The 15,648-nt window shown below is 37.9% G+C and overlaps 1 protein-coding gene across 1 annotated transcript in view; it reads left to right on the top strand.

Moving 5' to 3' along the window:
- The window catches only part of LOC103668908 (ATP-binding cassette sub-family A member 3-like), a 159,316-nt gene that overhangs the window by 42,736 nt on the left and 100,932 nt on the right, over positions 1-15,648 (top strand). Inside the window, exons 9-10 of the mRNA XM_040636564.1 lie at positions 3,901-4,082; positions 12,483-12,620. Coding sequence (XP_040492498.1) covers positions 3,901-4,082; positions 12,483-12,620 — 320 coding nt within the window. The remainder of the gene's footprint in view (positions 1-3,900; positions 4,083-12,482; positions 12,621-15,648) is intronic.

The following is a 15,648-nucleotide window of genomic DNA, read 5'->3' as shown; positions in this document are numbered from 1 at the left end:
GTTTTCTGTTTTCATACAGTGTAATTTTTTTTTTTTGGTGTTTATACCTTTTAAAGGCTAAAATCAGCCAAATATTCAGCAATATGTATGCTAAAAGTTTGGGTGTTAGTTTGTATTTTAAAAGAAACAATTTCCTTATGATTTGCCTCAAGTAAGTAGTATTTCCAGCTAATATTAAAAACTGAGAAAAGCACATTCAAAATGCTGATTTAATTTGGCAGCAAATTGTTATTCTTTGGAGACTAACGACAGTAGACATTACCCATCAAGATGAAGTGGGCTCTTTCAAATACTCAATAGTCTACATAAGAGTTTAGAAAATATTTTTAAAGAAGCATCTGTAATCACTGATAACAAGGCAATACCTAGTTTATGATGACTTGAAGCAAAACAAATGCTCATAAGGAAAAAAACTGTTTTAATATTATCTAAATTTATTTTTAGTCAGTAGCCTAGTAACATTTTCCATTCAGAGCTTTGAATGACATACTAGATGAGTTGGACCTCATAGATATATATCGAACACTACACCCCAGAACAGAAGAATACTCATTCTATTCTAATGCCCCTGGAACATTCTCAAGAATAGACCATGTTCTGGGTCACAAACAGGTCTCAATCGATACCAAAAGACTGAAATTATTCCCTGCAAATTCTCAGACCACAGTGCTTTGAAATTGGAACTCAACCACAAGGAAAAATTTGGAAGAAACTCAAACACTTGGAGACTAAAAACCATCCTGCTCAGGAATGATTCGATAAACCAGGAAATCAAAAATCAATTTTAACAATTTATGGAGACCAAGAAGAATGAAAACAAAAACCTATGGGACACTGCAAAGGCAGTCCTAAGGGGAAAATACATAGCCATCCAAGCCTCACTCAAAAGAATAGAAAAATCTAAAATGCAGTTTTTATATTCTCACCTCAAGAAGCTGGAACAGCAACAGAGGGACAGGCCTAATCCATGCACGAGAAAGCAGTTGATCAAGATTAGAGCAGAGATCAATGAATTAGAAACCAGGAGCACAGTAGAGCAGATCAACAGAACTAGAAGCTGGTTCTTTGAAAGAATAAATAAAATTGACAAACCACTGGCAAGACTTATCCAAAAGAATAGAGAAAGGACCCAAATTAATAAAATTATGAATGAAAAGGGAGAGGTCACAACCAACACCAATGAAATTGGAAGGATTATTAGAAACTTTAATCAGTACAATACTCTTTCTGTATAAGGCAGTTCCTGGGAGCCAGTTTAGGTAATGAAGGAGTTAAGTTAGGGGGTAATCGCTTACAGTTTTGTTTTGTTTTTTGTAAGATTTTATTTATTTGTCTCAGAGAGAGAGAGAGAGAGCATGAGCACAAGCAGGGGGAGTGGCAGGCAGAGGGAGAAGCAGGCTCCCCACTGAGCAGGAAACCTGATACAGAACTTGATCCCAGGACCCTGGGATCATGACCTGAGCCGAAGGCAGATGCTTAACCAACTGAGCCACCCAGGCATCCCCGCTTGCTGTTTAAATAGCAACATTTTGCTTCCCACTCAGTGTGCTAATAGCTGTTTCTAACGAAAAAAAGCAGTTCTTACAAGGTACTATTTCTGATTTCTTCATTGTTTGTAACCTTTGTAAATGAATCGTGTGAAACTGTAAAATTAGCAAATGTCTTGAAATCTGTATATAAAACGTACATTACCTCTAATTTCAAATTCATGTATTTGTGTAGCACTCAACCTTTACAAAGAAAAGCGGCTCCAAAAGGAACCTGCTCATTTCCCTTTGTACCCACCTCACACCCTTATTTTAATTGTCTTGGTCATGGACCTTTCAAAGAAGAGATTTTATATTTCAGCCCCATAGGCAGTTGTCAGAAAATCCTGCTTTCCTCTGTTTGAAGGTGTTAAGTCCTACTGATGTTGGTGCATCCCTTCTAGTATTTTCACAGCTTCAGGAAGCATGTCTTCTGGTTGCCTATCTTCATCTTCATTTAAAGCTGCTGCCACCGAAAGGCTTGTGGAGCAAGAATTGGAAGTTTCTTTAGTTTGGGTGTACTTGATCCAAGTTGGATGAATATGGCTAATGCTTGCTTTCTTTATCATCAGGCTCCCATACCCAAACTTGGAGGTCTGTATGGGCTCTGTTTAGAGGTCTGTACCTTCTCATTCAGCTGGTCACCTCTCAGCACTGTGACTGAACTTTCCCCTGTTACTCCACAGGCTGTACCTAGCTGTGGCTTCTCAGGCTTCTCCTCTCTCCCACCTTCCTGCCCATCATTCTCACGTCACAGCCGCCTCTGTAGCCACACCAAGGACTCTGGCACTTCTTTTTTATTCTTTCTTAGAATTTCCATCTCTCTGCATACATTATCCATCTGGTCTTACATGTTGTATACTTCTTCCATTAAAGCACTTGCCATGTTAATCTGTTTTTTAAAACTCCTGGTCAGATAATCCTAACATCTTTGTCCTGTCGAAGTCTAATTCAGATGCTTGTTCACTCTCTTCAAACTGTATTCTTTGCCCTTCAGTATGCCTTGAAATTTTTTGTTAAAATTTGGATATGGGGGGCACCAGGGTGCTCAGTCAGTTAAGTGTCCGACTCTTGATTTCGGCTCAGGTCATGATCTTGGGATCCTGAGATCAAGCCCCCCCATTGGGCTCTGTGCCTAGGAGGGAGTCTGCTTGGGATTCTCTCTCTCCCTCTCCCTTTGCCCTTCCTGCTCATGTTCTTTCTCTCTCACTCTCAAATAAAATTAATTAATTAATTAAAATAAAATCTTTAAAAAAAAGTGGATATGAGGTATTGGGTAAAAGGAGCCAAAGTAAATAGTGATGTAGAGGTAAGGTGCATGGTCCTATGACTAGGCCTCAGTCACTTGATAAGCTTGTACCCTTGGACTATGAACTTCATCAGTGCTTCTCAGTTTTTGGCCCTGCTTAGATGGGACAGGATGGCCAGAGGGGGCTAGAGTTAGGTATTTCCCTTCCCCTAGGTAAGTTAGGCTCTGGTAAAATAGTTTCTCATGAAGGAAGGCCTGATTAGGAACGGAATACTCAGGCACATTTCAAAATGGCTCTTTTTTCCCTCTCCCTCCTAGAAGTATGAGGGGATTTTTCTCTGATATGCACTGTGAGGAACTGGCAGGGCTCCCGAAGGTAAAACTTGCAAAAGCTTGGATAACCCTCAGTGACTTGATCGCCTGGAGTTTTTAACCCTCAGACTTGTCTACCCTGGGCCTTGGCAATTCATCCGTTATAGTTCAGGTTTTCCTACCCCAGGTCTGGTTCCCTTGGAGGTTCCTGCTCAGTGTTTCTGTTTCATTAAATTCTCTGTGTCTGCCTATCTGTCTCTCCAGTTGTGGGGGCAGTGGTGTGCCCTGTGACCTCATATCTGTAATGGATCTGAGAAGCATGGGTGATTTTTCAGTTCCCCTTTTTACTTCTTGTTAGGATGGAGTGGTCTCCTGAGCTCCTTACATGCCAGACCAGAAACTAGAAGCCAAACCTTATTTTTGTATTGACGAATGTATTTCCAACTTTATATATCTTGCTGGTTATTTCAGTGGAGATTTGCATGAAAGAGAATGGAGGATAGTGTCACCATCCCAACCAATAGGCCTGTTTACGGCTTTAAAGCTTACTTTATGGACTTTTTGTGACTTTATTTTTGTTTCTGTCACTACTAACTTTTAGTTGAGTTTGGCTGTAGGAAGAGACAAATTGTATCATTACTTACTTTATTATCTTCTTGGACAACCTGAATTCCAAAGTATCAGCAAATAACAAATAGTACCTGTCTCCAGAGAATACCAGTACATTCTTGTTGTTTAATGATGAAACAGCTGGATAACTTTGTTCTAGTCACAGTTGGGCACCTCAAGTAACTGTCCACTATTATGTTTCAGAATATGGTGTCCAGTGGGATAACATCCTGTCACCAGTGAACCCAGATGATGACCTTACTTTTGCTCATATTATTGGAATGCTTTTATTTGATGCTTTCTTGTTTGGCCTTATGACCTGGTATATAGATGCTGTCTTTCCAGGGAAGTATGGTGTACCCAAGCCATGGTATTTCTTTGTGCAGGTAAGTTCTAATGATTCTATTATTGAGAGAAACCCCAGTTCTGATGTATTTAGTTTGTCAAGCAGTGAGCATTATTACCTTGAACACCCTCCCTGTGGTGGTCCAGTATTATGGTACTAATACAGTTTTTATTATTTCTAAACTAAAGCCATTGCAAGTTAACTTTGTGATATGTATAATAGAATCAAATGGCTTTCTACAGAAAAAGAAATCTCCATCTGAATGAATGTGTGGTGGGGTCCTTAGATCCTAGTGAGGAGGAGATGAATTGTGTCTCGTATCTGTTTTATCACCATCTGCTTTTTTCCACTCTTAGCCCAAATTACTTAGACTCAAAGCCATAGCAAAGTGGGGAGCATCTCTATCTTAGTCTATTTTCAGTCCCTTTTTTAATTGTTCTATGGTTCAAAGCAAGTGGTTGCTTTAGTCTCAGAAATCCTTTATAACTCCTAAAAATTATTGAGTACCCTGAAGAGCTGTGGTCAATATGGGTTTTATCTATCAATATTAACCATATTTGGAAATTAAAGCAGAAATTTTAAAAATATTTATCAACCTATTTAAATATATCACTAATAAACCCATTGCATGTTGAAGTCAACATTAGTGATAAATAGCTTTTTTACAAAATTTAAAAATATTAGAAGAGTGGCTTGCTTTATATTTTTTCAAATATCTCTTATATTTACTTAATAAAAGAAACTAGATTCTCATTGGAGACTGTATATCTGGCTCTGCATTTTAATCTTTTGCTTTTTTTTGCTTAAAATATATGGAGAAAATACAGCCTCATGCAGGTATGTAGTTGAAAAATGGAGGAGTATTTCAGTAGCCTTTTAAACAAATTTGGGTATCGTTTGTTACTTCACCAAAACTCAATTAATGATAATTTTCTAGCAGTTAGTTGAAATTTGGAATCTGAAAACACATTAACAAACATTTCTTATTCTCTTTCATAATAATATTCATTGGTGTATCTTGCGATTTGAGTATATCTTTAACCATGCATAAATTTGTAACATCGTATTTTGGTTATTTGAAAAATACTGGTTCACTGATACATACCTTCCAAGTGATGACCCATCTCATCATACATTATCAAAGCATCACATTTATTAATATCAACATGATGTTATCATAATAATTTTTAAGAATTGTAAATTTGTCATACAATAGTGGATATCAGTGTTTCAAAATTCTAGTTTTCACTTAAAAGTTCCAATTTTATCATTAGCAGCAAATATTGTCAGTTCTTTTCTTTGAAATAGTAACACCTCTTCATTAATTTTCAAGAAAAAGTCTGATAAATATCCAAGTCTAAAGAACCATAATTTTTAGGTCATTCTTTCAAAAAAATGGTATTCCATGAAAAAAGTGGCTAGTTCACAACTCAGTGACACAAGTAATTTTTCTCAGAGCTTCCATTATAATTTCATTTGCTATAGAAATGCTTTATTCGTATTTCCCACTTCATCACACAGAATATTTAAAAAATCATATTCAGGGAATGAAACTTAAAAACTTATTTTACTTTTTCATAAAAGACACAATTAACTGAAATATATTTATTTATTTGTTTGTTTTTTACTGTGTCTAGTGGTGAAGAAGATGGTGACTGCTTAGTAGTTTTATGTTACTAATTTGATTTGTGTTAAAGCACTAGGCATTTTACTTAACATTGCTTTTACACCCCCAATGAAAATACCAATGCAGTAGAAAGATGAATAATGTATTTTTACTTTTTTATTTTTATTTTTTATAATAATTTTTTATTATGTTATGTTAGTAACCATACAGTAAATCCTTAGTTTTTGATGTAATGTTCCATGATTCATTATTTGCATATAACACCCAGTGCAACATGCAATACGTGCCCTCCTTAATACCCATCACTGCCCTATCCCATTCCCCCATCCCCCTCCCCTCTGAAGCCCTCAGTTTGTTTCCCAGAGTCCATAGTCTCTCATGGTTCATTCCCCCTTCTGTTTACCCCCCCTTCGTTCTTCCCTGCCTTCTCCTACCGATCTTCCTATTTCTTATGCTCCATAAATGAGTGAAACCATATGATAATTGTCTTTCTCTGCTTGACTTATTTCACTTAGCATAATCTCCTCCAGTCCCGTCCATGTTGCTGCAAATGTTGAGAAATCGTTCTTTCTGATGGCTGAGTAATATTCCATTGTATATATCGACCACATCTTCTTAATCCAGTCATCTGTTGAAGGGCATCTCGGGTCCTTCCACAATTTAGCTATTGTGGACAATGCTGCTATGAACATTGGGGTGCATATGGCCCTTCTCTTCACCACATCTGTATCTTTGGGGTAAATACCTAGTAGTGCAATTGCTGGATCATAGGATAGCTCAATTTTTAACTTTTTAAGGGACCTCCACACATTTAAAAGTATTTTTATGAAAAAGAATTTTGAACTCACAGACTCATTGAAAATGTGTTAGGAATCTCCAGGGATCTATCTGTATACTGCATATCCAAATAAAGACACTTGATATAGAGTGATAAGAATGCTTTTCAATGAGCCATTTTATTTATTTAATTTATTTATTTTTTCCAGGAGACAAATAGTTTCTTTTGTGAATTTGTTATAATTTAAAAGATAACAGTATAAAACACTGGATACAGTGCTTGATAAGAAAAGGGTCAAGGCTTTGGTCCTTTATTATTATGCTTATTTTTGCTTATCTTTTTTTTTTAATTTGGATTGGAATTTTATTGAGTCTTTAGAACAGTTTACAAAGAATTGACAATATTGAGTCTTCTAATCCATAAACATAGTAAATCTTTCCAATTTTTTAGATCTTTTCTTTTTCTTTAGTTAGTATTTTGTGGTTTCCAGCAGATAGATCTTACATATATTTTATTAGATTTATGTACAAGTATTTTTATAGATTTTTTATTATGTTAGTCACCATACAGTACTTCATTAGTTTTTGATGTAGTGTTCCATGATTCATTGTTTGCTTATAACACCCAGTGCTCATTGCAATATGTGCCCTATGTTCTCCTCTATGATTTTGATGGATTCCTGTCTCACATCGAGATCTTTCATCCATTTAGAGTTTATCTTTGTGTGTGGTGTAAGAGAATGGTTGAATTTCATTCTTTTGTATATGGCTGTCCAATTTTCCCAGCACCATTTATTGAAGAGACTCTTTTCTCCATTGGATGTTTTTTCCTGCTTTGTCAAAATTAGTTGACCATAGAGTTTAGGGTCCATTTCTGGGTTCTCTATTCTGTTCCATTGATCTATGTGTCTGTTTTTGTGCCAGTACCATGCTGTCTTGGTGATCACAGCTTTGTAGTATAGCTTGAAATCAGGCAGTGTGATGCCCCCAGCTTTGTTTTTCTTTTTCAACATTTCCTTCGTGATTCGGGACCTTTTCTGGTTCCATACAAATTTTAGAATTGTTTGTTCCAGCTCTTTGAAAAATACCATTGGTATTTTAATAGGGATGGCATTGAAAGTATAGATTTCTCTGGGCAGCATAGACATTTTCACAAGTTTATTCTTCCAATGCATGAACATGGAATGTTTTTCCATCTTTTTGTGTCTTCTTCAATTTCTTTCATAAGCGTTCTATAGTTTCTAGAGTATAAATCCGTTACCTCCTTGGTTAGGTTTATTCCAAGGTATCTTATAGTTTTTGGTGCCTTTGTAAATGGAATCAATTCTCTAATTTCTCTTTCTTCAGTCTCATTGTTAGTGTATAGAAAAGCAGCTGATTTCTGTGCATTGATTTTGTATCCTGCCACATTACTGAATTGCTGTATGAGTTCTAGTAATTTGGTGGTGGAGTCTTTTGGCTTTTCCAAGTAAAATATCATGTCATCTGTGAAGAGAGAGAGTTTGACTTCTTCTTAACCAATTTAAATACATTTTATTTCTTTTTGTCATCTGATTGCTGATGCTAGGACTTCTAGCACTCTGTTGAACAATAGTGGTGAGAGTGGGCATCCCTGTCGTGTTCCTGATCTTAAGGGAAAAGCTCTTAGCTTTTCCCCATTGAGAATGATATTCGCTGTGGGCTTTTCATAGATGGTTTTTCTGATATTGAGGAATGTTCCCTCTATCCCTGTACTCTGAAGAGTTTTAATCAGGAAAGGATGCTGTATTTTCTCAAATGCTGTTTCTGCATCAATTGAGAGGATCATATGGTTCTTGTCTCTTCTGTTTTTAATGTGTTCTATCACACTGATTGATTTGTGAATGTGAACCGTCCTTGCATCCAGGTATAAATCCTACCTGGTCGTGGTAGATAATCCTTTTAGTGTACTGTTTGATCCTATTGGCTAGGATCTTGAGAATTTTGGCATCCATATTCATCAGGGATATTGGTCTGTAATTCTGCTTTTTGATGGGGTCTTTGCCTGGTTTGAGGATCAAGGTAATGCTGGCTTCATAGAATGAGTTTGGAAGTGTTCCTTCTGTTTCTATTTTCTTAAGGAGCTTCAGTAGAATAGGTATTATTTCTTCTTTAAATGTTTGGTAGAATTCCCCTGGGAATCCAGCAGTCCCTGGACTCTTGTTTTTTGGGAGTTTTTGATTACTGCTTCAATTTCGTTACTGGTTATTAGTCTATTCAGATTGTCAGTTTCTTCCTGTTTCAGTCTTGGTAGTTTATAGGTTTCTAGGAAGGCATCCATTTCTTCCAGGTTGCTTAATTTATTGGCATATAGTTGCTGATAATAATTCCTGATAATTGTTTCTATTTCCTTGGTGTTAGTCATGATCTCTCCCCTTTCATTCATAATTTTATTAATTTGGGTCCTTTCTCTTTTCTTTTGGATAAGTCTGGCCAGTGGTTTATCGATCTTATTAATTCTTTCAAAGAACCAGCTTCTAGTTTCCTTGATTTGCTTTACTGTATTTCTGGTTTCTAATGCATTGATCTCTGCTCTAATCTTTATTATTTCTCTTCTCCTGCTTGGTTTAGGTTTTATTTGTTGTTCTTTCTCCAGTTCCTTAAGGTGTAAGGTTAGCTTGTGTATTTGGGATTTTTCTATTTTTTTGTGTGAGGCTTGGATGGCTCTGTATTTCACCCTTAGGACAGCCTTTGCAGTATCCCATAGGTTTTGAACCAGTGTGTTTTCATCCTCATTGGTTTCCATGAATTGTTTAAGTTCTTCTTTAATTTCCTGGTTGACCCAAACATTTTTAAACAAGATGGTCTTTAACTTCCAAGCATTTGAATTCCTTCCAAATTTTTTCTTGTAATGGAGTTCCTGTTTCAAAATGTTGTGGTCTGAGAATATGCAGGGAATAATCTCAATCTTTTGGTATCAATTGAGACCTGATTTGTGACCCAGTATGTGGTCTATTCTGGAGAAAGTTCCATGTGCGTTCAAGAAGAATGAGTATTCTGTTGTTTTAGAGTGGAATGTTCTGTATATATCTATGAAGTCCATCTGGTCCAGTGTGTCATTCAGAGCTCCTGTTTCTTTGTTGGTCTTCTGCTCACACTATCTGTCTATTGCTGAGAGTGAAGTCTTGAGGTCTCCTACTATTAATGTATTATTATCAATATGTTTCTTTATTTTGGTTAATAGTTGGCTTATGTAGTTGGCTGCTCCCATGTTGGGGGCATAGATATTTACAATTGTTAGATCTTCTTATTGGATAGACCCTTTAAGAATGATATAGTATCCTTCTGTATCTCTTACTACAGTCTTTGGCTTAAAATATAATTTGTCTGATATGAGAATTGCTACCCCAGCTTTCTTTTGAGGTCCATTGGCATGAAAAATGGTTCTTCATCCCCTCACTTTCAGTCTGGAGGAATCTTTAGGTTCAAAATTGAGTCTCTTGTAGACAACATATGGATGGGTCATGTCTTTTTTATCCAATCTGCAACCCTGTGCCGTTTCATGGGAGCATTTAGGCCGTTCATGTTGAGAGTGATTTATTGAAAGATATGATTTTATTGCCATCGTGGTGCCTGTGAAGTCCTTGTTTTTATAGATTGTCTCTGTAAATTTCTGGTCTGTATTACTCTTGGGGTCTTTCTTCTTTTGTAGAACCCCCCTGAATATGTCTTGCAGGGTCAGCTTGGTGGTCACACATTCTTTCAGTTTCTCCGGTCTTGGAAGCTCCTTGTCTTTCCATCCATTTTGAATGATAGCCTTGCTGGATAAAGTATCCTTGGCTGCATGTTTTTCTCATTTAGTACCCTGAATTTGTCTCGCCAGCCCTTTCTGGCTTTCCAGGTCCTGTGGACAGGTCTGACATTATTCTGATGTTCCTCCCTCTGTACATAAGAAACCTCTTCCCCATAGCTGCTTTCAAGATTGTTTCCTTGGAGCTAAGATTTGCGAATTGTACTATTACATGTCAGGCCATTGGTCTGTTCTCATTGATCTTGGGAGGGTTCCTCTCTGCCTCTTGGACATGAATGCTTGTTTCCTTCCCCAGATTAGGGAAGTTCTCAGCTACGATTTGCTCAAATATATCTTCTAGACCTCTCTCTCTCCACCTCTTCAGGGATCCCAGCAGTTCTGACATTGGAACTTTTCATGGCATCATTAATCTCTCTCAGTCTGATCTCTTGGGCTTTAATTTGTTTTTCCCAGGCCTCCTCAGTTTCCTTCTTTTTATCATCTTATCTTCTCGCTCACTAATTCGTTCCTCTGCCTCGTTTACCCTGGCAGAGTATCCAGTTTAGACTGCAGTTCATTTATCACATTTTTAAGTTTGGCCTGATTAGGTCTCATTTTTGTCTTTAGAGATTCTATATTATTGCTAATATTTTTCTCAAGCCTAGACACTGACTTAATAGTTGTTACTCTGAAGTCTATTTCTGACATCTTGCTTATATCCATTTTCATTAGGTCTGTGGCAGAGGCCACAGTCTCTGACTCTTTTCTTTGTTGGGGGTTCCTCCTCCTAGTCATTCTGCAGGGGGGTGGTTGAGGGAATGTACAGAGTCCAAAGTATTAACCACGATGCAAGCAATATGCACCTGTTTTGTAGGGATCTTAGGGTTCTTGTCCTCTTGTTCTTCCAGCCTGTCTTATGGGGGAGGGGCCTGCTGCGCTGTTACTCAGGCATCCTTGCTTTGGCAGAGTTGCCCTGCCCTCAGGGGGATGGGCTCCATGAAAACCAGTTTTGGGGACTTTTTTAAAAAATATTTTTTTATTATATTATGTTAGTCACCTTACAGTACATCCCTGGTTTTTGATGTAAAGTTCGATGATTCATTAGTTGCGTCTAACACCCAGTGCACCATGCAATACCTGCCCTCCTTACTGCCCATCACCAGCCTATCCCATTCCCCCACCCCCCTCCCCTCCAGAGCCCTCAGTTTGTTTCTCAGAGTCCATAGTCTCTCATACTTCGCTCCCCCCTCTGATTACCCCCTCTTTCTTTATCCCTTTCTTCTCCTACCGATCTTCCTAGTTCTTATGTTCCATAGATGAGAGAAACCATATGATAATTGTCTTTCTCTGCTTGACTTATTTCACTTAGCATTATCTCCTCCAGTGCCGTCCATGTTGCAGCAAATTGTTCTCTGGCAGCTTTCCCTGGCGGCTTTCTGCATCTCTTCTGAGTGTCAGAGCAAAAGTGACCACAACAAAACCTCTGTCTCAGAACAGAAAAATTGTAGTCTGCTCTTCACTGAGCTCTCCAGGTCACACAGTCTCCATTTCTGTTTGCGTTGCTAAAAACCGCAGCCTCCCCGGTTGTGCGCCCCATAGCAACACTCCCAAAGGTCGAACCCAATGCCCAGCGTGTCTCTGCCCCTTGTGCTTTTAAAACTGAGAGCTGCCCCCAGTTCGTGTGCATGCACCTGCAGCTCCTGGATCCTGTCAGGGGGCTAGACTAAAGTCCTTTCCACGCTGCTATCGGTCTATGAGTCTGTGCCCGGTCCCCAGCACAGGACACTTTTATGCTCTGGTGTTATATTCACCTTCCTGGCAGCAGCTTATGGTGGCTCCCTCCCCCTTCTGTTTGTCTTCCGATATCTGCCTGCAGCATCGCGGCTCCACACTTCATACCTCAAGGCCGGAGATACTCTGTTTGTAGAGATCCACGTATCTATTCTTACATTTCAGGCTGATTTCATGGGTGTTCGGAATGGTTTGATAGATATCCAGCTGGATTCATGAGACTCCTACTCCTCTACTCCTCCACCATCTTTCTTTTCTCATTGAACCATTTTAAAGTAGATTCTATTTTGCCTTTCTTCTTGGACAGTGAGATTTTAAATAACAGGGTTTGTGCTTATTGTGTAGAAGTTCACATTCTAGGCAGTTTGCTTCCAGATTTTGTTTCAATTTATGTGCTTAAACCCATCTTAAAGCCCAAGTGAAGTGAGCCAAAGTGTTAAGAGCATTTCATTTTTCACTGACATCATGATGACTATGGTTTTGGTCTTTTTTTTTAGAAATCCTACTGGTTTGGTAAAGCTTTAAGCATTAAGAAGAAAGAAGATAGGCAAATTGTTGATACAAATAGAGGTGATTATTTTGAAGAAGAACCTGTTCATTTGGTGGCTGGTATCAGAATTCAACATCTGTATAAGGTACTGTTTTATAAGTTTCTTTTTCCCAGTGCAGCCGAAAGTTAATTTATAGTGTATAGTTAATGTTTTCACTGGCCATGGCCCTACCCCCAACCATAAGATGTTAATAAAAATTGTATTCAGCATATTAGTTATTTGACAAAATAAAAATGAAAGATGTGCAAATAAAATAAAAATCCATGTGTTTCTTTCTCATTTCTTCAGAATGGAATCCAGCTTTGTATTATAATACTGGTGTCTTTTATGGTACTCCCACTATAAGAGCTAATGTCTCGCTGGAACTGTGATGATTTGATGTGTAAATATTATGTTTACAGTTGTGGTTTTACTTGTTCTACCAGTTACACATTAAACTATTTGGCTGAATTCTCCTCTGTCCAAGCTTTTGGTGACGAGGTGTTCCTGGATATATTAGTTTATTTGGATCAGTTAAGCACCCCAGTATAGGCCTTTGTTGCTATAAACTTTGCTCTTAGTACAGCTTTTTGTTATATTCCGTGAGTTTTGGTATGTTGTTTTTGTTTTCATTTGTCTTGAGATATTTTCTAATTTTCTGTTTTGATTTCTTCTTTGCCCTAATGGTTGTTTAAGAATGTGTTATTCACTTTTCATATATTTGTGAGTTTTTCCAATTTCCCTTTTTTATTGACTTCTTGTTTTATTCCATTTTATAGGTGGAATGATTTCAGTCCTCTAAAATTTATTAAGACTTATTGCGAGACCCATCATGTGATCTATCCTAGAGAATATTCCATGTGCACTTGAAAATAATGGGTATTCTGTTATTGTGTAGAGTTTTCTCTATATTTCTGTTTGGTCTGTTTGGTCTAAGACTGCTGTTGCTGTACTGATTTTCTGTCTGGATGATGTATCCATTATTGAAAGTGGGCTGTTGAGGCACCTGGGTCGTTCAGTCAGTTAAGCATCTGCCTTTGGCTCAGGTCATGATCCCAGGGTCCTGGGATCAAGCCTTGCATCAGGCTCCCTGCTCAGCAGGGAGTCTGTTTCTCCCTCTCCTTCTGCCCCTCCCCCCACTCTTGCCCTCTCTCTCTCTGTGTCTCTCTCTCAAATAAATACATTTAAAAAATCTTTTTAGAAAAGAAAGTGGGCTATTGATGTCTCCTACTGTTATTATTGTATTGCTGCCCATTTCTTCCTTCAGATATGTCGATACTTGCTTTATATATTTAGGTGGCTTGGTGTTGGGTGCACATATACTTATAATTGCAATATCTCTGGTTGAATTGATCCTTCTATTGTTTATATAATCATACTTTTTGTTTTTTGTGGTATTTTTGACTTAAAGTCTATTTTATCTGACAGAAGTATAGGCACCTCTTCTTTCTTTTAGTTACCATTTGTATGACATATGTTTTTCCATCCCTTCACTTTCAACCCATGTGTGTCCTTAAATATATGTGAATCTCTTATAGATAGCATTTAGTTGGGTCTTTTTTTTTTTTTTTTAATCCATTCAGTCATTCCAGGTCTTTTGATTGGTGAATTCAGTCCATTTACATTTAAAGTAACTATTGATAAGTTAGGTTTTACTACTGCCACTTTGTTGTTTTCCAGCTATTTTATGGTTCTCTCTTTCTCTCTAATTTTTTTTATTTGATGATTTTTTTGGTAGTGATACGCTTTGCTTTTTTTTCTCTTTTCTTTTGTGTGCCTATTATAAGTTTTTCTTTGTTGTTACCATGAAGCTGCATTGAACCTTATAATTATGGCATCTATTTTAAGCTGATAACACCTTACCTTAGTTGCATCCAACAGTTCTACACTTTTATTCCCTCCCCATACTTTGTTATTAATGTCAGTGTTTACTTGTTTCCATATTGTGTATCTACTAACAAATTTTGCAATTATACTTACTCTTAATCATTTTGTGTTTGTTCTCTTTTATACTGTTTAAAAGTAGGAATGTAGGAGATGCGGAGACTTTAATCAAGGGAGATATATCAGAGGATACCATGAGGGGAGGGAGCCACAAAAATACTGTAAGAAACAGAATGCAAAAGCAGAACTTTTAGAAGTCTGCTACAGTAGGGGTTGTCCCTGGCTCAGAGGTTTTTGGGTGGTAAAGTGGGGCAGAATCCCACATGGGATAGCATGGGCTGAGGATGCTTGGGGTCCAAGAAGTACAGGAGGTGTCTTAGAGCAGCAGAGTTCTCAGGTAAAGGAACAGGGAAGCCAGCTGAGAACAGCAAGTCTAGGTGTCGGCTGAAAACAGCAAGTCTAGGAGTCAGCTTTCTGTTCAGTGTTGCCATAAACTGTGAACTGCTGCACTGTTACATGACCACTATCTGTGCAGGGGCCCAGCAGAAGGCAGAAGTATGGCAAGATACCCCTTCCTCCCCTGGGAGGAATAGCACTGGTCCGTGCCACAGGAGTCTGTAAAATTTGGCGACTTAAAACTCAGTCGTGTGCCTGAGATAAAAATGATCATTCACAGGCTGAGTGAACACAGAGTTCGGACATAAACCAGGGAGACAAAAGTGATCGACTATTTTTCTGTGAGGGCTCACTGAAGAGTGGGGGCGTGAACTTTCAGCTCTGGGCCTAGAGAGCGGGTGCCACATTTTCATCCCCCCATTGGTACTGAAAGCCTTCATGGAGCAAAACAGCACCACATGATCGAATCTGGAGCTGCTTACATTGAGCTCGGCCCCCTGGCAAGGGAGATACTATTCTACCAGGGCAAGGGCACCTGAGAATCAGTGCAACAGGCCCCTCCCCCAGAAGACCAGCAGGAACAACCAGCTAGCACCAAGTTTACCAGTCACAGAGAACTGCAAATCTTCAGCTGTTGGGGAAAACAATATATAGCATTCATGGTTTTTTAAATTAGTCTTTCAATTTTTTTCCATCTATTTTCTTATTTTTTCAATTCTTTTTTAGTTTTTATTTATATATATATATATATGTTATATATAAGCTATACACACACACACATATATATATGTATAGATATATATATCTTTGGTTTCTTTTCATTGCATTTTACTTTATTTTACTATATATATAT

This window comes from Ursus maritimus, unplaced genomic scaffold (assembly GCF_017311325.1).
Source record: "Ursus maritimus isolate PB19 unplaced genomic scaffold, ASM1731132v1 scaffold_2, whole genome shotgun sequence".
NCBI lineage: Eukaryota > Metazoa > Chordata > Mammalia > Carnivora > Ursidae > Ursus > Ursus maritimus.
The sequence above is the reverse complement of the archived record's forward strand: the minus strand, read 5'-3'. Positions and strand labels throughout refer to the sequence as shown.